This window comes from Moschus berezovskii, chromosome 24 (assembly GCF_049115385.1).
Source record: "Moschus berezovskii isolate FMDL1 chromosome 24, NW_MosBer_1.0, whole genome shotgun sequence".
NCBI classification, from domain to species: Eukaryota; Metazoa; Chordata; class Mammalia; order Artiodactyla; family Moschidae; genus Moschus; species Moschus berezovskii.
In genome coordinates, this window is record NC_142483.1 from 15424051 (window position 1) to 15448572 (window position 24522).

The following is a 24522-nucleotide window of genomic DNA, read 5'->3' on the forward strand; positions in this document are numbered from 1 at the left end:
GTTAATGTGAGGGGGTAAAAAAACCAATCTTACATACTGCTCATAAGACTAAATGGTTTAGTCTCTGTAGAAGGCAACCAGCAAAATGTAGCAAAACTAAAAATGCACTGTCCTTACAATTTCACATCTATACATTTATCCTACAGATATATTCCTAAAAAAAATATATAGGAAATTAAGTCTAGTCATTTATTAATCATAGCAGTCTGCATGAAAGGGAAAGACTTGAAACAATCTATAAGTCCTTTAGGAGGAGACAGGTACAATGGAACTGTATATAGAGGTAAAAAGGAACAGAAAGCTTTCATGTATGAATATGGGAAGATCTGTAAAGATATTTTGTTTAAAATAAAGGAAATTTATATGCAGAATAGTGCATTATGGCACATGCATAAATACAGTACAATATTACATTATGGCACATGCAATATGTAATATGCAATATTACATTATGGCACATGCATAAATACAGTACAAGTCCTATCTATCTGCTCCCATCTCTCTAGATGCTACTTTCAGGAACTGCTTTAGTTATACCACAGTACCTGGAACAAAGCAGACATACAGTTACTACTTGATGAAAGTGCATAAATTAATAAATAAAGAAAATAAATGGATGAAGGAACACACTTGGGTACTTGGCCTGTCCTCTGAACTAAGAATCTGTACTTTTATGCATGGATACAAAAAGGTTTTGGTCAAATCCTGGCTATCTAGTTTCCTTGTTTAAGAAAAACCAAGGTCCGTCTAGTCAAGGCTATGGCTTTTCCCGTGGTCATGTATGGATGTGAGAGTTGGACTGTGAAGAAAGCTAATCGCCGAAGAATTGATGGTTTTGAACTGTGGTGCTGGAGAAGACTCTTGAGAGTCCCTTGGACTGCAAGGAGATCCAACCAGTCCATTCTAGAGGAGATAAGTCCTGGGTGTTCTTTGAAGGACTGATGCTAAAACTGAAACTCCAATACTTTGGCCACCTCATGCGACGAGTTGACTCACTGGAAAAGACTCTGATGCCGGGAAGGATTGGGGGAGGGAAGAGACGGGGATGACAGAGAATGAGATGGATGGATGGCATCACCGATTCTGTGGACATGAGTTTGAGTGAACTCCAGGAGTTGGTGATGGACAGGGAGGCCTGGCGTGCTGTGATTCTTGGGGTCGCAAAGAGTCGGACACGACTGAGTGACTGAAATGAACTGAACTGAACTGAACTCAATGTAAGACAACCTTATGTAAGACAAACATGCATTGAGCCAATTAACTTATGTGTGTGTGTGTGTGTGTGTGTGTGTGTATACACACATAAAGATAGATACATTACTTTTCAATAAACATGACATTTTCCAGTTCATGTGTTCATATCTCTCAGGAACAAAGTATTCAGTATTTAGAAGAATGATGCTGTTTTTAACCTTTCCCTCAAAATCTCTCAGTGGCTAATGGGAGAAAATAGTCTACAGTCTTTATCCCAGCAACTCAATTATTTCCAACTAGGTAAGCAAAGGAAGCTGCCTCGACAGGATCATCTTATACTTCTCTCTTGCATGAACTCCCTGTTACTCTCAGCAGGAAAACCTTCAACATATCCATAACCATGATAACCACAACCATCACCACTTAATGAACATCTACTCTGTGCCAGACTGCTCCACACAGAATGTGTATCTTGACTGTAAGCTCGTGAGAGGAGCTGTAATACAACTGTCTCCATTTTACAGACACGGGGATAAGCTTAAAGACACGAGGACTTGTGTCTGGCATTCCACAGAAATGCCGATGTTGTTTCTTAGGTTAGAGTTTATTTAATTTTCTATATGTAATATTCTGACAATAAATATCAGTTTGAATAACCTAGATTATGAGTGAAATGCTAACATAAAGTAATAGCAGGTCTGGGATCACTAACACATGTAAAATCGAAGGCAATGGCAAGCCACTCCAGTACTCTTGCCTAGAAAATCCCATGGATGGAGGAGCCTCGTAGGCTGCAGTCCGTGGGGTCGCTGAGGGTCGGACACGACTGAGCGACTTCACTTTCACTTTTCACTTTCACACATTGGAGAAGGAGGTGGCAACCCACTCCGGTGTTCTTGCCTGGAGAATCCCAGGGATGGGGGAGCTTGGTGGGCTTCCGTCTATGGGGTCACACAGAGTCGGACATGACTGAAGTGACTTAGCAGCAGCAGTGCTTTTTTATCTGCTCAAGAATCCCTAAAAAGCCCCTACTTTGCATGTTTAACTAGCAGAAGAGCACCCACACTCACCAAAGCGATAGGACACCTATGTGCCAATTGCCCAGTGAGTGTTTCTCACCAAGGCCCACTCATCACAGGTTATCAGAAGATTCTCCAGCTATTCATTATTATACCAACTCATTCTCTCCACAGTAATTATCTGTGAGCAACATATCATGCTGTCCTTGGAACCATCAAACTGACATATGATTAAATAGCAGAGGACTCTGAAGTTAAATTTAAAAGCACTCTCTTACACTTCAACTCACACATCACATCGAGATCTGTCCAGCCATGGGAATATTCCAGCTGACCAATACCAAAAACCAGAAAGAGACTATTCCCTTACTTCACTTTCCCATCTGAGAAAGGCAGTGATTACATTCTCAAAACTTTCTAAACAGATTTTTCTAGGACATGAAATAAAATTTTGGAATGCAATTCTCTGTATGAAGTTCTACCCTTATCCCAGATAAAAATGTCTCAAGAGTTACTTAAATTCACATTACATCTTCCCAGTTATGTGTGGGGTCTTACAAGAAATAGTACAGTTCTTCAACACGCTGTGAGAATCACACATTTTCAGCTTTCCTTGAAAAAATTATTGTAAAGCATAAGTTATTGTATACTCAGCTGTACATGCCAATAATGACAACACTTATATTAACAATGTTACCAATTAGAAAAAATGGAAGAAAAAAAAATCAATGGGCAAATTGGAGTTAAAACCTATGTCTCACTGTTCCTGGGCTGAAAAAGGAGCAAAAAGAGATTCTCCAACGGGAAATTTGTTTCCATTTTCCCATTTTCCCCACCTACTATATAGTTTCTCAAGTTTTTCTACAATAAATGGTTCTATATAACCCACTTTTTGCAGGAGCTGCGATTTAGGAAAAACTTTTTTCCATCTCCATTAAATAGTTGCATCCCTAGAAAAACCAGCCAATTTCTGCCTTACTATTCTATTTTACTTTTCATGTTTGTTTAATATTATATAAACAAAGAGTGGCTCTAGTGTTAAAGGACCCGCCTGCCAATGCAGGAGACATGAGAGACACAGGTTTGCTCACTGGGTCTAGAAGATTCCCTGGAGAAGGAAATAGCAACCCTACTCCAGTATTCTTGCCTGGAGAATCCCATGGACAGAGGAGCCTGGCAGGCTACACAGTCTATGGGGCTGCAAAGAGCTGGAAACAACTGAAGTGACAGCATTACGACAATTCTATTATACTTTTAATATTATAAATGATTTTTAACTATATAGTTTCATTAAATTTAGACTGACAAATATTGAAATCATCAAAATTACCTTCAAAGAAAATTTCCAAAGCCTTTGTTAGACACATCAACAACAAAGCAGTTTCTTCAGAGCAACACACTCAGTACCCACTCATTTTTAAACAGGTTCCCCCAAAATGTAGGCTTCACATAAATGTGACATTACGCAGTGTGAAAAGTCCAAGCACCTTTACCCAATATAGAAGAAAGCTTCAGTCACTAGGTGGATAGGTTTCTCTACAGCTCAGGCTGGTATTGTGGGTAATGAAGTGACAGAATTCACATTTCATAAGAAAAGCCATATAAAGGAAACAAGATATTATTTTTCTAGAAAGTGATTTATAATAATACTGAGAAACCATTTTTCTAAAATTCCTTCCCCTTCTCAACATTTACAGAAAAGGCTAACAGATCTTGAGAGATTTACTATTTGCTGATATTCATCCATATGGTAGCACCAACCAAAAGCCAGGAGCAGGGGGAGGAAAAGGGAAAAAAAAAAGATTTTGAAAAAATATAAATGAATCGTTACCTCTACCAACTTGACATCTCTTATTCAGGGGCCAAGACTTAATAGGCCTACCCAGGACTCTCTCTTGACTTTCCTGCTGTCATTGTTTTAACAGATTTGCAAGTTGAGAATGGTTTTACTCATTTCGAGGAACCTCGGAAACACATTGTACTATAAAATATTCACACTACAATGCAAATTGCGTTCCTTCCATCCTATTCACTATTCTGGAAGGTACAGATGGAGTGCCACAGCAAGAACTTAGGCAGAAATTAAACAGTAAAAATAATACAGAGTTTAAAGTCCTAGTTCTACAAATTGGAGCTGGCTCAGCAAAACATTAGCCATGGCAAGTTCCACCAAGGCCAGTTCAGAAAGGTGCAAGAACCAATCCCTGGCTACATCTCAAAGGTTCAAAACCATTTCTAAATATAGATCCCACTTTATGTTTGCAGGAGCTGTAAATCAGAGAAAACAACTTTTTTCCATCCTCAATAAAATATTTGCACCCAAAGCAAAATCTACTGATTTCTGGCTCTCTACCAGTTCTGCTTGGGCATAAAATTTTCTGACACTTCACCAGAAATGTCAGCAATAGTATAAGGCAGCTTTAAAGAGGGAAATGATTTTCTGACCTGTGGATAACCTCCTCAACGCCAACAGGAAAAGGAATTTTTAAAAACACCTGAAACCTAGTTTTTCCAGTTATTAGTATAAATGGCACAAACTATTTTTCTTAGTGGCCAAATCCTTCCTTATAGGAAGTACTGGTCTTTGAATTCAGTGAAGGGAGGGAGTCATGCTATATCCTTCACTCCCAGCACAGACCCTTGCATGGAGGAGGATTTTTAATGAATAGTCTAGAAAGGAGTGGTGGGGGGAGGAAAAGAGGAAGGGGGAGAAAAGGAATATGGAGGGAAGGAACAGGGAACAAAGGAAGGAGGGATGATGGGAAGGAGAGAATGAGGTAAGTTCAGAAAGAGATCTTTTCCCTCCCCTTTTACTTGTGTCTTTATTTTTCTCGACATTTCAAGCATCCTACTTGACGACTGAAAACCAGCACCACTCATCTTTTCTGAGAGCTTCCTGCTGAAGCTAGACATGATATCCAGGGCAGTCAACTCAACCTCCAGAAAAAGCTGACCAGCAAGTCTGTGTAAGGACCACGGGAAGGGGAGAAGAAGGCAGACAAAGCTAATTGAAGTTCCTTTCTCCAACAGACATGCAGCCGACAACGTTCAGGAGTATGGACTGCCACCTCCAGGGTGTGGCACAGCCCCACAGACTCATGCAGTGCCAGAGGAGGCCACTGTCTACTGGGAGACACAGTGTAATGATTAACTACCCTAATTCAAGCTAGGATATGACACGGGTCAAGGAAAAGGGTTCGATAAAGCTCTGAGGAGATCAAGACAGGGAGAGACTGCCTCTGCCTGGGGCACTCGGGGAAGAGAAGAGAGTTCAGGGGGCCCTGCCAGGGCAGGGTCTGTGCACAAGGGACCAGCTCAGGATAGGGTATGTGGTGAGGATGGGCAGGGAGGGCATGAATCTCAGGATAAAGGAAAAGGCTGGCTGCATAACAGACAGTAGTCCCCCAAAATGCCTCATGGGATACAACCTACGAACACGGCATTTGGGAAATCATGGATTAAACACAGTTGCACAAGTTTACTTCCTACTGGCCTCTCACAGTCTTTACTATGCAACTGAAGAAGTGGCAAAAAAAAAGTTTTTTTTAAGTAAATCTGAAAGGATGAGTGAACTCTGGGAGCTGGAGATGGACAGGGAGACCTGGCGTGCTGTGATTCATGGGGTTGCAAAGATTCAGACTCGACTGAGCGACTGAACTAAACTGAATGGATTAGTTTTTGGAGGGGAACCCCAATACCATTGCTTACTAGCTATATTAACTTTAGCAAAATATTTACATTTTATGAACTTCGGTTTCCTTTTCTCTAATATGGAAGAAATGACAGTTGTTATGAGAAGCAAATACTACTCAGAAATGACTAAATCAATACTGGCATTTAGTCAGTGTTCAGTTATTACTGCTGCTGCTATTTCTGTTATTCCAATTACTAGTATCAAGGTGCATTGTGAATATAAAAATGAAGAATGTAATACATGCTGCTGTTGCTGCTGCTAAGTCACTTCAGTCGTGTCTGACTCTGTGTGACCCCATAGACGGAAGCCCACCAGGCTCCCCCGTCCCTGGGATTCTCCAGGCAAGAACACTGGAGTGGGTTGCCATTTCCTTCTCCAATGTGTGAAAGTGAAAAGTGAAAGTGAAGTCGCTCAGTCATGTCCGACCCTTAGTGACCCCACGGACTGCGGCCTACCAGGCTCCTCCGTCCATGGGATTTTCTAGGCAAGAGTACTGAAGTGGCTTGCCATTGCCTTCTCCTATGTAATACACAGCATTTCTTAAACAGTTTGATCAGTTTTTCATCACGTATTCTTTGAAATGTCAGGCCAGTATGTAGTGCCCTGCCTAGCACACAGGAGGTATTTATTCTATCTTTGTGGAGGTAACAGGTCCAAGAACTGACCCCAGCAAAGAGCAAACTGCAGGATGCTCTGGGCAAGGTATTTTTCATTATTACTTTGGGCAACAGGCCTCTGAGGTCCAGCAGTAGCGAACTTCATGTTTTGCAAGAAGAAGGAAGAATTGAGAGTACTGTTTTCAACTCTGGGGAAACATTACAAACAGTTTATTTTGGTAGAAGTGTTTGAAGAGATTGTAACAATGAGCTCACACCTGTTGCCAGGCACCAGCATCAGCTCAAGCCTGCTTGTCAGGGAGATGAACAAGGCCCCTCACCTACAGCCCCTCCATCAGACATGTGCAATGAAAATCCCAGAAAACCCACTCCAAAAACAGCTATTTCCTCTCCAAGAGGGGATACAGAGTCACAAACAATAAAGCAGCTGACCCAGCATCCACCGCAAACTGGAGGTTGGGAAAGGCCAGGAGAGGCCTGCACTTTCTGGTTTGACTTCGTTGATTCTCTGGAAGGATTTTGGACTGAATCCCTAAGGATACTTTTCCTTTTTTTGGTGAACTGCTGCATACATTTACCTAGATAATCTCATCTCTCATAAGTCACAGGCTAATCTCACAAATAGTTCCTAGAAATGAGCACACATCACATAAACCCACCCCTGAGTACAAAGCAGGATCTTGCTCAACCTCTCTAGCTTCCCACTGGTTTGTGGGTAAAGAGGTTCTTGAAAGAAGTGGAGCTTTCTGGAGCAAGACCCTAAATAGGTTTAGAATATGACATTTTCATTTTACCAAACCCAGTACTTAACATTTGTCTACCTGAATTTAAGCACGAGAATCTACACAGAGTTTGAAAAAGAAATGAGACCACTTTTAAAAAAATAGATAGAAGGGAGAATTTCTCATAGAGTCCATAGCAAGACCCAAGAGTTAGTGACGTTTTCAAACTTTGGATTGGGAGATAAAGAGCCACAGGGCAGAGTATATACTTTTACAGTGAGAAAGATCAGATATTTATAAAATATGTATGATAAATGTATACACATATGTACACATATGTACAAACACAAATATGTGGTATCTCAACTGCGCACTACATAAAGAAAGCACAAAGGCCAGAGATCCTGTATTCAATTGTTACATTTCCTTTTGTCTTAGCTGATAAACCTGGAAGGGGTTGGACAAAAGGCAAAGTTAACTCTGGAAACTTGTCAAAGCTCAGAAAATTTCGAGGACTCCACAGACTTGTTTCCAGAAAAGCAGGGCTGCCCAAGTCTTCCTACACTGAATGGAACTGCAGACTGTTGACACTGATTGTTTCTTTTCTCCACTATGTTCACTGCAGCAGGAGGTTAAATGATATTGAAATGATCGGAATCTTGTGTTGACCACTGTAGTTCTCCCAGTTAGAGTTGGCCTGCACATTTTATCAAACCCAGTCAGCACACCCTTGTCCAGAGAACCCCTAATACCCACAAACTCTCCAAGCCTTAAACCTGCATCCCATTTTCTGAGAGTCTGAGTTCACATTCATTTGCTACACAAAAGGAAAAGAAAACTAAATACTGCACAATACAGTTCCTGCACATAAAAGACACAGTAGAATACCTATGGACAGCATCTGAAGGCTGGGAACCTGAGGTGTGAGAATGAAAGGGGTCCCTGGTCTCAAGGGTTTAAATATCAACAGGTGCAGATTAGGGGTAGCTAAAGGAAGGCAAAAGGAAAGAAAACAAAAAAGACAGGCAAGGAGAAAAGCTTAAAGGTTCTTAAATGAGCGAATCCAAAACTTGGAGGAAGGGTTTGGATGCCATGGAGCCAAGGCCCTCCTTCCCTGCTCTCATTACGATGCCTGTTTCTGCACATAGGGGCACCAACAAGTGAATTAACCTGCACATAGGTTTTCATTGAGAGCAGTTCTGTAGGGCCATGCCTTTAACCTCTGTTTAGATCTTTGTTTGGGGAACTACTGAGAACAGGCTTCCTTCACTGTGATGAAGTTCAAGGCAGTTCCTGTGGGACACCCAGTGTGGTATGTGGAATGGCAGACCAGTGGTTTCAGTTTCCAGGACTGTGAGCCTCACCACCGGGTTTGGAGCAGGCAGTGGGTGGTGGGTGGGGAGAACTGGTGTGTGGGCAGGAGGCCTAGTTTTGGAATTATTCACTACTGGCTTAGGTGATGAGCAGTGGACAGAATACGGAGGTGCATATCCCGAATACTGGAAAGAAAATAACATAGCTTATCTTTTCAGAGGCAAGCTTTATGATTCTTAATTTGAATCTTTTTTTAAAGTCCACGTAGCCCAGATCATACAATGAGCATCTTGTAGCATACTCATTGATTGAACGATAAAGAAATCACTGGATATTATTATGTATCATTGAAAGGAAAAGTTTTGCTGGACTTAAAGAAGAACCAATTATTGACTTGAGCCCCCTATGTTAGAGAAAGCAAACCTGGGATGTATTTTCAAACAAAATGTCCACTTTGCTTAATACTGGGGTGCACACAGTCAACAAAGAATCTAGTTTTACATTTGGCTCCATATGCTATGCCCTAGGTAATTAAAGTATATCTCATGGCTAATAAAACTGAAGTTAAAGTTTATAACCAAAACAATGACAGGAAATAACATGTGTGTACAATATGTTACTAACACACTGATAATTTTCAAAAGTGACTTTAAAAAAAGTATTATAAATCTTTCAAAACACAGTGATTTATTAAGCGAAAAGTCTGAATGGTTTGCACTATTAAATTTAGCTTTTAAGTTGCTGCATCATGAGCAAATCTTTTGTTCTCCTAGGTTAAATTTAGCATCCTGCATTTGATTTTTCCACTGCTCCACAGTTTAACATCATGTAGCTAATTTTCTGAGCTGCTCAGGAGAAATGCACTTGGGAGCTTTCACAATGATTTCTTTCACTGATTTTATAATCCAGGAAGAGAAAGTATCAAATAATCCAATAGTGATCCATTTTCATCATCTTCTTTGCCTTTTCCCACCTATACAGTCTTCTCATAAAGTCGGCATGGGATGAAATGGAAAAAAAAGAAAAAAGTGGCTGCCAGAGGAAAACCATTTCAGAAATGTGTTTGTTAAACAAGTGCAAGCAATAAATTGAGCTTAGGAGAGAAAGGCGGTTAGAAGAAAAACTGAAAGTACTGACCTGAGAGTCAAGCTGATTGGAGCAAGGGTGAAAGCGGCAATTTGGAGGATAAGCAGAAAGGAAAAGGGATAACAAAGGAGAATAAAAGGAAGGAAACGCATTAGTTTTAAACATACAGCCAACAGAAGTTACATCAGCAGGTTTCATAACCAAATGAAGGACAATAAAGCAACTTTTATCTGATATTACTACCCAAAAGCATGGCACACACTGTAAGCAATTATATTAATTATTACGTGTAAGAAACCAGTCTGTCATTCACATAATCTCAAGCACCGATGTGAACCAGAGGTGAATTCTAGCAACCCAATGGCACAGTTTGCCCTTTTCTGGAGGAATATTTATAGAAAAAGTTCCTACCTGTGTGTGTATAAAATTTTATTATTTAATAAACTGAAATGGAAATTACTAAGGTATTAGAAAAGTGGTAAGCACTTATGTCAGAAAGATTTTACTAGAACCAGTAAATTGGAAGACTATATCCTATGAGATATCTTTCCTTCACTGTTAAGAACCAAATGGACCTGAGCAATCTGGCTTTCTGTTTAAAGATTTACATTTCAGATGCTCATAGGGCACTGTACTTGCAAGATCAAAGACTATGAGGATACCTTCAGGTGAGGTGCCACCTGCCTATCAGCCTCCCAAGGCAAGACAGATTACCTTCCAAAGCTGAGAGCAATTTTTTCAGTTGTGAAAATGAGGATCAAACTTCATCACTGCAAATATCCAGACACTGGATAACTAATTTATAGTAGAATATATAACATGGCCTTCTAATCTGTCAAAACAATAAAGTCTCTTACACAAAGCAAGAATTAAAAAAAAAAAAATTACATCCTCTTCCAGCTACCACAGAAGTCATAGAAAGTATTCATTTTCTAAACCTATAAAATACCCTTTGCAAAAAATCAAGTGGGTTAACAAATACTTGATTAGCTATCTGCTCAGTGGGAGGCCCCATTATGCCATACTATGAAGAAGTAGTTTGAAGCATTTCACATAGAAAGGAAAAGCAAAACAAATCTTCAGGACAAAGCTTAAACAAAAAAATTTCAGGTGAAAACAGTATCGACTATAATGAAAAAAATCAAGTAGAACATTCTAGATTAAACTCTTGGTGAAAGCACTGATCCAATGTTTTGTGTCTGAAACTCCCCTGCAGAGTGTTTCATGACAACAAATATACAACTGATCAAATATAAGAGTTACGTCTGGCCATGTTCTTTGTAGGCACTCTAGTGAGGTTGGCCCCAGCTGCTGATTCAAATCTTCCAGGGGTATATCAAACTGAGGTCCATGGCCAAGCTTTAGGGACTAAAGCTAAAACAACCAGCAAACATTTAAGATTTAGTTGCTTTTTTCAAGGGACCCTAGTTTCCCTTGCTGTCTCAAAGGCATCTGTGATATCCATGACCTTCCCCAAAAGGCTGCAAGGCTAGGGCTGGTATAAAACCATCTGCCACTTTTTCTTAAAGAAATTCCTTCAAAGGCATTTACAAACATTAATGGAAATTACTTAGAAAGAAGAGTTTATATTGAAACAAATAGAACTGGTATCAAGTTTCTTCCAATGTACCATGAGACTTCTAGATCATATTATCATAATTAAAAAAAATAAAGCTTAAGTTTACATTTTGTGAAAAGAGTTCTGAAAGGCAGCAAAGAAATTATGTCAACATGTTATTGAGCAAATTTAGAGGGAAAAATAACAGTCTGTTTCTCAACCTTAGATAAGGTACTTTTAGGCATCTAACATAATTTCTCATTGTCCAAATGTCTGGTAGCATTAGTCCTGATTCAGATAATTAAATGCTATCTTGTTTTCTATTCTGATGTTATGTTTTAGGAGTAAAAATCTCCTGTGAGACCCACTCTGCTCTTCACAGTGGGGAGGGATGTGATGGAGGGCTCAATTTGGGCATTCCTTGCCCTCTAGACAAATACTGACAAAGACCCTAACATATTTAAGATAATTACATCAAAAGTCGCCTGACTGATTCGTTCCCATGGTGAGATGCCAGAAATCCCCTGGCAGTAAGCTTTGTTTGACAGACTCTGCCTCTCTCTTTCCCCTAAGGCACTAAAGGATTAATTTAAACTCTAAATAAAACACTTAGAGACCTTGATGGGCAATGAAACAGGAAGACTACATATTTCATTGCCTCTAATGAATTAGCTACTTGATTGTGCACATACAAGATCCCTATCACTGGTGACCACATAAAGACTTCGGCCTGATTTGGACCAACTCTCAGGGACTACTCAAAGTCCCCCAGCTACACTGTGTCACTGCCCCCAGAGCAGCCTGCAGTCCAAGGCAGAAACTCATATGAGCCATCAGTATCAAGTCTAAGAGTTTATGCACAGAATGGCACATGGGGACCACTTTGAAAAGGAGAATCTCTAATGGCTGTGAAAAACATCATTCATATGGAATTTCAGAGGTAAATGCATCCATGTAAGTACCAGGCATGTGCTATTCAGAATGTTTTATCATGGAGAAAGGAAAAAAAAAAAACTAGAATATTAACGGAAAAGAAAGCAAACACAAATTGCCCTCTGAGAAAGAAGTAGGCCAGTGTCAGTGTCATTTGAGTTATTCTTAACCCCATACCTTTCGCTGCACATGACTTAAGTTCTGGAGTATTTTAGAACACAAGCTGCTCTTTTAAAAAGGTCTATTTGCTCTGGTAGGTCATATTACAGAACGGAGACCACAGATTTATTTCAAGTTCAATTTCTTGGTTTTCAAAATCACAAACTTAATTGCAAACACTCCTCCATGACTCCAAAATGGAGATATATGTCACATTGCTAAGTAATCTTCAGTTCCCAGCATTATGAGGTATGAATTTTGTAGTTTAAGCCAGCAAATAGAGATACTGCCCAATTTGAAAAGGACTGTCTGACAACTCGAGGAAGATGCCTTGGTCAAAATACACATGTAACCAAGCAGATAATGTGTCAGAAAGGCAGGCCAAGGCTGAGCTCTCCTTTTCCCAAGAAACTTCCCCTCTTGATCTCCACCCCCCCACCTCCTTCTGGGTCTGGGCTCAGACATTTCCCAGACTATGCTCTGCTTCTGGATGCGAGACACAGGCAGGCAGAGAACTGGGACGGAGTCAAGTCCCACCACACGTTTTATGAATTACAGTGCCTGGGAGGCATCAGTTTTAAGGAGAGGCAAAGGCAGAGAGATAAAGAAAATGTGCAGAAAGTACATAAAGATAAATGCCTGTAAAATCACTGTTGTTTTAATGCATTCCATATTGAAGAAATAAAAACGTGAATATTCTTGATGATTTAATGGCAATAACGTCCAGCTAAGTAAGACCTGTTTGTCTAACTAGACAATTATGTTATTTTATGCAAATATTTATAGTAGCTGATCCTGATGTTCAATTACAGTTCTGAAGGGCTGGTTTGGTGCAGAAAAATGCCTTCAAAATGTGGGGCACATCACTTTCTCTCCTGAAAGCTAGTAAAGATGAAGCAGATCTCCCACGGGCCAACAGCCATGCCTCTCAGCCAGCTATGTGACTGCTGAGTGCTACTGGCCTAGCTTCTTCCTTCTGGCCTGTTCTTGGATGGAACTGTTCTCAGTCGCTCATCTGTCAGACCTGGGTTCAAATCCTAACTTTGATTGTTATAAACTCCACAACCTTGAGGAAGTCACTTAATCCATAAAATGCTTTCTCATCTATAAAGTAAAGACAGTGAGACTTCCTGTGTTGTGGGCAGGATTAAATGTTATACTGTATTTGCAGGTCAAGTGCCTAGGACAGTAACTGGTACACTGAGCATAAAAATATGTATCATCTATTATGATTATAATTACTATTAGTAATATTATCTAGGGCATCTTCTCTATGGCTCATTTCTCAGAGAAGTGGACTAGGAGTCAGGAAACCTACATTACACTTTTCTCTTTTTCTGACCACAGAAACAATCTTTCATTCAATCTTTCAGAGTCTCAATTTTCTCAGCAACAAGAAAGACATGATCATTACTTCCCTGTGATTTCAAACTATCTTTTTGAGAAAGAAATTTGGTACTAAAATATAGTTCCAAAATAGACATGTAGATACATCTAAATTAATAGTATTTTTAATAATCAGTTAGCTGGCAGAATGAATACTTGTGCACTTTGAAATTCAAATGAAGCCCTTAAGGATTTTAATTTGTACTCTTACCAGAAAAAAAGTCTTGATGTAATTTCTAAAATGGGTCATACTGAACAAAAATCAGATTACCATCAAACTAATGCTAGGATTTTTAAATGAAATATGTTTTGGAGTTTGGGTATATTATACATTAAATTTTAAAATGTTGAAATTTTATTAAGAATTAACCCATCCATTTAATCCAGAGCTAGATAATATTGAGAATCTGTTTTAGCATTCAGGTGTTCATAATGATATAACCACCTCACCTTACACCAGGACTTGGTACCTGCAAAATGTGATACATTTTAATAGGTTGTTAGAGATTTACTTCTAAGAAGAATCAAAGTCATACAGAACTTAGGTCTTTCTGTCACTAAAGATCATGATCTGTCTAAATACAAGGTCATAGAGAGCTATTCTGCATATGCCTTGAGGTCCTTTAGGGCCTCACGAGTGTCTTGATCAGAGCTGGCGAACATTCACTGATTTATTCAAAATCTGCTGATTTCTTCCATATGGACTGAATCTAGGGAAGACAAATTCTGCCTTACTGCTGAACCAATGAGCAATCCTCAGAAGTAATGGAGTTACATAAGATTATTCAGAAATTCTTTCCTTACATGAAATATAGGAAAAACCATTGATAGAAAGCTTAATTTTAGAGTCTATACTATAAATACAATAGATTTATCTGAAAATCTAATTATTCTGGAACGCTGATATAATCCTCTTTGTTTTTAGACAGAATTTGCTATCAACTCAGCCTGCCTTAGACCTTATTTATATACATTTATTTACCAAACAGCATAAGGTCCTCTTAAAAGATAACTTGCAAGATGAATTTGCTGTGGTGTGCTAAAGGATTTCCAAAGGATATGAGCTCCTTTCCATTTTCCCTGTCTTGAAAGAACTCCAAACTATATTCTTCCATATTCTATGCTTAAAACAAACCTAAATGACAAATGCTTGTATTTGATAAGAAAAAACTGAGGTTTCAGGTAGTCACAGCTTCAGTCTCTTACACACTTTGCTGACCCAAAGGCTAGATTATGGATATCACTTAAGAAAGTTGATCAATATTTTTGCAAACACTGAAGAAGTATATAAGCCCTCAGAAGATAACCCAACCAACTTCTGAGTATCTCACAGAAACACAACATCATCCCTTGTTCCTCATAAGTAATCTGTTTCTTCCTTGAAATATGAATGTACATTCCAAATTTACCGCACCCTGAGATGGACAACTAAGCAACTAATGTTCACTGACTGTTGACAGTTTACAACATGACTGCAAAGTTTACCTCTCAAGTTCTGCAATTTTCTTGTCTTTGTCATTCTTTTCATTCTCCACCTCCTTGAGGATCTCCAGCAACCGGTCAACTTCTGCTTGGGCCTTGCCACACTCATCACGGTAGTAAGATGCCTCTTTGTCAAGCTGTTTTATTCGGTCTGCAAATTCTGGGTTCATCCTGGAGTCATCTTCAATATTATGAGCCTTCAACATTATATTTTTAAAGAATGTAGTTAAGATAACAATTTAGAACTATAGACAGTACAGTCACCAATGGCCCAGAAATTAACTTTGGGAAAAAAAAAAAACTATCAAGAATTATGGGTATACTGTCAGTTAAAAGGCAAAATAGAAAAATCACAAATTTCAGCTATTTTTAAAAAATATTGATTTTTTTAAAGTGGGTTTCTTTTACTGTTGTTATTTTGTTTCATTAAATGATGCTACTTTTTGCTTTTTTTTTCCCTTACAAGAAATGGGGGCTCAGTGGAGGTAGAGATAGTAATATGCTCATTTCTGGTGCTTTCGCAAAGAACTAAGAAAGTTCAACTCCTCAAAGTCAAGCACATGATTCATAGCAACAGCTTCCTTTTCCAATACAGAGAAATTGAGATAAAGCAATATTAAATTATTTCTCCAAGAATCATCAAGGGCATGTGTAAAGCCAAATAACATATAAGAGACTGGATGACTGATCATTGAACATTTCATTCCACTGAGAAATTTCAGCAGAAGATGTAGAAGGAAAGAAAGGCTTGAAAATGCAGAAGGCCTTTCCAGCTAACAGTCATACCCATACGTTCTTGTTCTTTGATTAAATTAACCTGAACCGGGAGGAGGATGAGCTAGTTTATGAACAAGCACACAGATAAGAATCCGCAAACACATGCGTGAGAGGGGTAATGGTGGAGGGCAGCTTTACACACGAGAACAGACACAGGCAATGACACAGTAACAATACTGCAGAATAATTTGCAGCCAAAGTATTTGGTTTTGTGTGTGTGTGTGTGTGTGTGACAGTGTGTTATGGCTTTTTTCTTTTTTTCCCAAAATAGACTTTTGGCTGAAATATTCCCAGACAGATGAAAATAACACTGCACTGCAATGTTTTGCCTACCCCTTGTTTCCCATTATTCTTAATTGACTTCTTCAAAGAGCAGGCAGGGAAAAAACAAGTAGTTTAACAACAGTGCACATTCAACACAGAAAGTTCAGAGAGGTCATATTTGTATACATCTCCAAAATCCATGTGTGAAATAATAAAGTGTTAACGATTTATTAGGACTTAAATTGTCCTGCTGTCTTCCAGGTAAAACAAATGTCCATTGGATTTTTATACACTTTTTAAAAAACATTTCAGGGAAAAAACAAGGCAAGCAAGCTACAACTACTGTGGGGTCAAATGAATCATGCATGGTTAGAAAAATTAAGACTAATAGTACTGTTAGACGATTGACAGTCTTTGCAATGATTTAGTAGAAAAAAATTCAAAAATTAGTATAAAGAAAAATAAGTTTCTTATTTATGAAAAAAATAATTATTTTAAGGATATTTTTGCGTGTAACATATTATTTAAGCATGAGGATAGATGGGGAATAATTTGCTTTCATGTTCTTTAGTTTAAGATTTACTTATTCACAAACTCAACTATGCAAAAGAACTTGGAAAAAATATATCAATTCAACACAGTATCAGGCAGCTTTTTATCCACATTTCTCAGAAAACATTAATTTTTAATTATTTAGTATGTACACTGAGTTTCATTTTAATAGAATACAATAGAACTAGTGAGTTTTTTCATTATAATTAAAATAATTTGAAAGAGAATCCTGAGATAACATGCTTTTAGGAGTTTATTCATCTAATAATTTTATTTTCAATTAAGATGAAATCAAAATCTGTTCATCTCTTATCAAAAATGTAGATACTCATTTTTAAAACAAAATAATTCATATAAATACCTCTATTTGTGATACTACTAATCAACTCATTACTCCTGTAACAGAAAAGCATTTAAAATGCACAGTTTTTAGATTATAAGAGAAAGAAAACAATCATTTTATGTTAATTCTCTTCTCCTTTAGACTCTGATACCATTACTCTATGGCAGTTAAAAACCTTTCCATGGCAGTTTTCTCACACTACCCAACCAGTGACATTCAAAAAATAATGAACTAAGTAATGACCAGCTATGAGCACTCAAAATAAATGAATAAATGTTTTAATAGCTAGCTTATTTCTGATGAGTGAAAATTCCTTTCACAACTCAGATTTGAAGATTCACAAAAAACTAGTTGCTGTGGTTTATTTTGGTTGTTTTTATTCCTAAGATAATTATTATCATGATTTTTAATAGAGGGGTACAGGATTTCTAGTTGTAAGACCTAGATTCTAAATCTGGCTTTGTGTCTTATGACTATGGACAAATGAATAAGCTTCTCAAAGGACAGTGAAAACTAGAAAATGACAAACATGGGGAAGGTATTGTTCATTTGGGGTTTTACTGTGATTATTATTTCATAATATGTATCCCATCAGTGGGGCGTGCTTTACAGTTAAGTTGATATTTAATTTTTCATAGACAAGGTACTACATGTACCTTAGAGAAGCCTCCTTACTAAGTTTTCAGAAAAAGCAGTGTGCTCATGATAGGTATGTGAGCACATTCCTCAATTTAGCTGCTTGAAGAGAAGATGATAAACCCAAGCAAGTTTTCAGCATGGGGTGAAATTAGACAGATTGCTAGTCTTTAAACCTAGCAAATGAGTGTGGTTAAGGGACTTGTGGAACATTTCAAGGTAAAGAAGACCTTGGAAAAAACAATCCTGAATCTACACTTATTGATGTCATGTGATGCCACACATCTATTTTAATAACATCTAGGTCATGTTATTAAAATAAAGACCACAGCCAAGTTTACAGCTGGCCTGCTGTCTGTGGCAAGCCACTCCAGTACTCTTGCCTAGAAAATCCCGTGGATGGAGGAGCCTGGTAGGCTGCAGTCCATGGGGTCGCTAAGGGTCGGACATGACTGAGCGACTTCACTTTCACTTTTCACTTTCACACACTGGAGAAGGAAATGGCAACCCACTCCAGTGTTCTTGCCTGGAGAATCCCAGGGACAGGGGAGCCTGGTGGGCTTCCGTCTGTGGGGTCACACAGAGTTGGACACGACTGAAGTGACTTAGCAGCAGCAGCAGCAGCTGTCTGTTAGGAATTTGTAGGTGCTAATGATTCTTTCTTTTAAAAGGAACAGACAACCTGAAGAACACTTTTGAGTTAAATATGTCTATTTATCTCCATATCAGTATCTACTGATTTCTGGGCAAAAGAGATTATGTCAAAGCACATTTGACATGGGTGCCAGAATTCTTGACAAGGCTATTAAACAAAGCTTCAGATAGATGAGATTTTAAAAATATTGAAGTCAATAGAAAGCTGTAAGAAAGAGTCATATAGAGATAGAAGGGTGACAGCTGATTCGGGGTATTCACTAGGGTCCTTGTGAAGACCCAAGAGAAGACAGTTTCACATGACTGGAGACTGGCAAGTCCTGATTCAACATAAGCAGTGGAGGCAGAAGTCTTCCATAGAATTTAACCAGCTGCACTCAGCACGAATCACAACTTTGCAAAGGATGGGTTGAAACTGTTAACTAGTATAGCATGAGTGTCTTATACTGTGATATATATACATGGTGGGGGGATTAAAGAAAAACATGAGGAAATTGAGTTTATAAAGTCAATACTTGTCCAAAATTATAAGGCCAGAGCCTCCTCTTAAAAAAAGAGAGAAAGAAGCATTTTCTTTGCATTTAGGCAGTATTCCTGCCTTTTCAAATTAAAACATGGGTTTTTAAATCTGGACAGGAAGCTTCTGATGGGGGTCAAAAGTAGATAAGATATTTGGGCCTAATGTACTTTAGGCAATGCAAAAACATAATCCATTTGAATAAATCATTACCTGGACAAATTCCTACCATGGCATTCTGATGCATTCAAGGTTTAGACTGAAAATACACAGTAAGGACTTCTTCTTATGAATCTGTTGGTTTTAAATTAGTTTCCCCAAAAGGTCAGGAAGCAATTGTCAATTCCTTTCATCTAAGACACAGCTTCATTCACTAGTCAGGAATCTAGCTCTTAAAAAATGTAGATTGCTGTGGATTTTCTTTTAATGGTTTCAGAACATATTATCATAAATATAATTAAATACATTATCACTTTGAAAGACATACAATGGTCATTAAAACCAAAGGAATACTGGTGAGCATTTTTTTCCTAATTAGAGATTTTCCTTTTTCCAATTAAATAGGTCAGTTTAAAAAGCAAATCCAGGTATCTGGTTCTGCTTCAAAATATCTCTGGTAACTTTTAGAGCAACTTTCAAGCATCTTACAGAAACAGAAAATTGAGAAAAGAACATTTCAAAAATGTCTGTATTACAAATTAGGTAAGTAAAATTTGAGGGTCCCCCAATTATGTTTCTTCCATTTCCATATGTAAGGAAATTTGTCACAAATGGGAACAATCAAAACAAACTTTGGAGCCTCACAGATGTGGGCAAGCTTGGTATTTTGATATGAACTGGTTTTGAAAGTCTGAATCAAGCACAAAAGAGAAATCTGGTCATGACTCAGGAGAAGGAGTATACAACAATACCTAGTGGTTATTTTAATGAAAGAATTTAGAACTATTTCAGGAAATAAGGCAAAATTTCAGATTAATACTATATCCAAATCAAAATTAAAAGCAAACATGCCTAAAATGACACCAGGATTGATAGTACCAATAAGACAAAACACAAGTTTATTAACACTACTCTTGTGAAAGTTAGCCACTGATTATTTTCAATAAAATGTTAGTTCATCATTCCAAGTGCCTAGAATGGAAAGTATTAACTTTAGTTCAGAAGCCTGCTGTGAAACTAGGCAGGGGATATTCAATGATAATGTTAAATAACTTTCTCTCTTTGAGATTGGCATTAACAATTTTAATTAAAAAAATCATTTTTCTCAAACAAATGATTAGTCATGACTATAAAGTATGAGCAGAACACTAACTAATGAACCTGAGGACTCGTCTTTCATGCTGCTTATGTTTTAGCAATAATTTGTTAAATTTATGTACTGTAAAAATATGATTCTCTATTACAGATCTTTGAGGGTTTAGTGTCTATTAACAACACCTTCATATCTTAACAGAAGAACAAGGTATATAAACTACTCTAAACATTAGATTTTATTTCAGTCTTCTAAAGGAAGTTCCAGTTGTCACATAATTTTGAGTTATGAACAAAATATTACTTTTTAGAACAGAGTTTTTAGGGTGATTATAGAACTCTAACATATTGTAAAATTTAAATTTTATTTTAAATCTAATTAATTAATACCAAATATAATAACTGAGTTTAAAAAATACATCTGGAAACTAAAAGTGATGTATTTTTGTGCTTAGGAAATTATGTGCTTAGGAAACTTAGTGCTAAAGGAAATTATTCTTGCACAATTCCAGCTAACTACATCTAGAATATTCAAATTTTGCATATTTTAACAACTATTCCAAAAAGAAAATTCTTATCATAGATGAAACAAATTAGATATTTATAATAAACATAAATAAAAGTTCAAAATAATTTTAAGTTACCCTTGTACAAAATAAAAAGAACCAATTTATGCTTAATACTTTTTAAGACCTTTCAAACAAATATATAAATATTAATATAATACGTTTTAACTAAAAAATTTCCTAAAATTAACACAGAAAAATGAGTAATTATCTGGATGGTCTGATATAAAACTCTAATTTCAAATCTGAAGTGTTATTTTGAATATAATTTGAGTTCTCTAGATACTGAAAACCTAGATTAAATGTGAGGCATCTGTGTTTGTGTGTATGTGTGTTAGTACATGCTACATGTATGCTCCAAATTCTCTCTTACATAGCTGCAACCTTACATTGTGTCAGAGAAACTAGTGTATGTGTGAATCAAATAATTTTCAGCTACTGGCTTTTAAAAAAATCATATAAAGAAGCCACTGTATCTATACAAGGACTGTGAAAGCATTTATAATTTAGGCTATCATGTCCCTGAGATTACATAGTCTTACAATGACATAAAAATCACGAAGAACTCACTGAATATTAACAAAAAAATTTTTCCCTTGGATTGGAAAAATGGTCTTTTTTCTTGTGAACCCTTATGTAAAATATGAGCCCTGGTAAAGATGAACTGGCAGAACAGATGGGATTTCAAAGGATATGATCATGCAGGGGATACTCATATGTGTAGAAACATTAGAGGGGTCTCAAATGTGTCTTGGCCACTAGCAAGGTTACCCCCAGTACCTCCAAATCAGACATCTGCCCTGCAGCAATGTGGATATCAAACGAAGCACTAAATTTAGGACTCAGAAGGTCTAAAGATTTATTTAAAATTTATAAGAGGCTTCTAGATATGATCCCTGAGCACAATAACCATTAGGGCTATAGCAAAGAAGGTATTGCAAACTGATTTAAAAAATGGTATTACTTGTCTCAAATTAAAAACTAAAGGAAGCAAAGAACTCAACTGCAGAGAAACGGCACAGTGTTTATAATGACAAGACAAAACTCATTCAGGAGTAAGACTGGTAGTTAAGCTGCAGAAAGGTTATTATTATAAGAAGTAATAGGGATATATAGGCAAAGATTTAGACTCTTAGGAAATGGCATTAGACTATCACTTAACAAAATGGCAGAGACATTACTTTGCCAACCAAGGTCCATCTAGTCAAGGCAATGGTTTTTCCCGTGGTCATGTATGGATGTGAAAGTTGAACTGTGAAGAAAGCTGATCGCCGAAGAATCGATGCTTTTGAACTGTGGTGCTGGAGAAGACTCTTGAGAGTCCCTTATACTGCAAGGAGATCCAACCAGTCCATTCTAAAGGAGATCAATCCTGGGTGTTCATTGGAGAGACTGATGCTAAAGCTGAAACTGCAATACTTTGGCCACCTCATGCGACGAGTTGACTCACTGGAAAAGACTCTGATGCTGGGAAAGGTTGGGAGCGGGAGGAGAAGGGGACGACGGAGAATGAGATGGCTGGATGGCATCACTGACTCTGTGGACATGAGTTTGAGTGTACTCTGGGAGTTGGTGATGGACAGGGAGGCCTGGCATGCTGTGATTCATGGGGTCGCGGAGAGTCGGACACGACTGAGCGACTGAACTGAACTGAACTGAACTAACAAAATGGAGTGACAAAAGTTAAAAGTTTCTAAAAGTAGAAAGCTTATTTCTACTCTAAGAAAGAGAAGAGGAACTAAAAAGCTCTTGATGAAAGTGAAAGAGGAGAGTGAAAAAGTTGGCTTAAAGCTCAACATTCAGAAAACTAAGATCATGGCATCTGGTCCCATCACTTCATGGGAAATAGATGGAAAAACAGTGGAAACAATGTCAGACTTTATTTTTTTGAGCTCCAAAATCACTGCGGATGCTGATTGCAGCCATGAAATTAAAAGACGCTTACTCCTTGAAACCTAGAAAGCATATTAAAAAGCAGAGATATTACTTTGCCAACCAAGGTCCGTCTAGTCAAGGCTATGGTTTTTCCAGTGGTCATGTATGGATGTGAGAGTTGGACTGTGAAGACAGCTGAGCACCGAAGAATTGATGCTTTTGAACTGTGGTGTTGGAGAAGACTCTTGGGAGTCCCTTGGACTGCAAGGAGATCCAATCAGTCCATTCTAAAGGAGATCAGTCCTGGGTGTTCATTGGAAGGACTGATGATAAAGCTGAAACTCCAATACTTTGGCCACCTCATGAGACTCACTGGAAAAGACTCTGATGCTGGGAGGGATTGGGGGAAGCAGGAGAAGGGGTCAACAGAAGAAGAGATGGCTGGATGGCATCACTGACTCGATGGACACGAGTTTGGGTGGACTCTGGGAGCTGGTGATGGAAAGGGAGGCCAGGCATGCTGTGATTCATGGGGTTGCAAAGAGTCGGACATGACTGAGCACTGAACTAAACTGAAGAAAAAAATGCTCCCAGGAAGACTTCAAAGCTTAATTCTTATTTTTTCTGCTTTAGTTTACACCGGTGGACATAGGACTGACTATAAAATAATCTTGATTAACAAAAACCAGTTATAGTTCACCAAATTTTGTAGGGTGGCCATGTTTAAAATAAATAAGAATAAAATAAATTTCTTAGGTACCAATAACTGGTTAGAAAACACAAGGAGAAACACACAATTCATAACAGTAATTTTAAAATTATATACATAGAAATGCCTTAGGCTCTCCATAAAAAGAAATATCACAGGCCTGTAATAGGAAAATGAAAAAACTTAATTATAAAAGATAAGTGAAATAGATAAAAACTGTATCAAGTTCATAAATTAGAAGACAAAATATCAGAACAATATCATTCTAAAATTATTTTGGAGGTTAAATACAAATCAAGTTAAAATCAACAATTGTGCTACTAAATTAGCAAGGTGATCCTAAAGTTTACTTGGAATGATGGAAAATTAAAAGTTAAGAACATAAAAAAAAGTGAATAAAAAGCAGAAAGAAGTAGGATAGAATTTGTTTCACTAGATGTTTAAAAATATTATAAAGCCACAATAAATAAAATTCTGATCCCACAAGCAATGGAAACTCACCACTCAACATGAATTAAAACAATCTAAAGATAGATGTAGTTAAATGGATATAAGTAACATTTAAAAAACCTAACATAGGTGAATATTAATGAAATTCAAGGATGACTTCTAAGCATGAAGGCAATGAGGAAATCCTAAAGGGAAATACAGGTCAAGAAGATAAAAACAGTTCTCTATAGAAAAAAATTAAAGTAAATAAAATCTTGCCATAAATCTGAGAAAGCCTTCATATAAAGCACAAAATAACTCATACAATCCAACGAGCAAAACAAAAAACTCAAAAACAAGTGTTTAAATCACTTAAAATTAATTACAGAAGAAAACTACAAACAGCTAATAAATGAATTAAAAACTTCAACCACATTAGTAATTAATGAAAGGAAAGTTAAAGTGAGAAAAATATTCCACCTATGCATGTGTCAAAGTTATGTAAAATGATAGTTACTTTTTGTGTGTTGGTCTAGATGTGACAGAATGCCTTTGTTCAGAGCTGGAAGAACCATGTGACATATCAGGATCTACTTGGAGCTTTTAAAAGTCCTTGGCCCCTCATTCTAGTCTACTAAAAAAATAGAAATGTGAGGAAATTAATATGGAAAGATGCTCTTTGGACTATTATTTATACTGGCAAAGAAAAAAAATAGAAGAAAGAAATTATTAACATTTGGAGAATTAGCACATAGAGTAGAATATTGTTACAACCATTAAAATGG

At 37.5% G+C, this 24522-nt stretch overlaps 1 protein-coding gene across 1 annotated transcript in view; it reads right to left on the reverse strand.

The window, feature by feature from the left end:
* LOC129547943 (ERC protein 2) overlaps window positions 1-24522 on the reverse strand; it is a 276497-nt gene that overhangs the window by 101605 nt on the left and 150370 nt on the right. The window contains exon 8 of the mRNA XM_088831677.1: window positions 15168-15361. Within this exon, the coding sequence (XP_088687803.1) occupies window positions 15168-15361 (194 nt within the window). The remainder of the gene's footprint in view (window positions 1-15167; window positions 15362-24522) is intronic.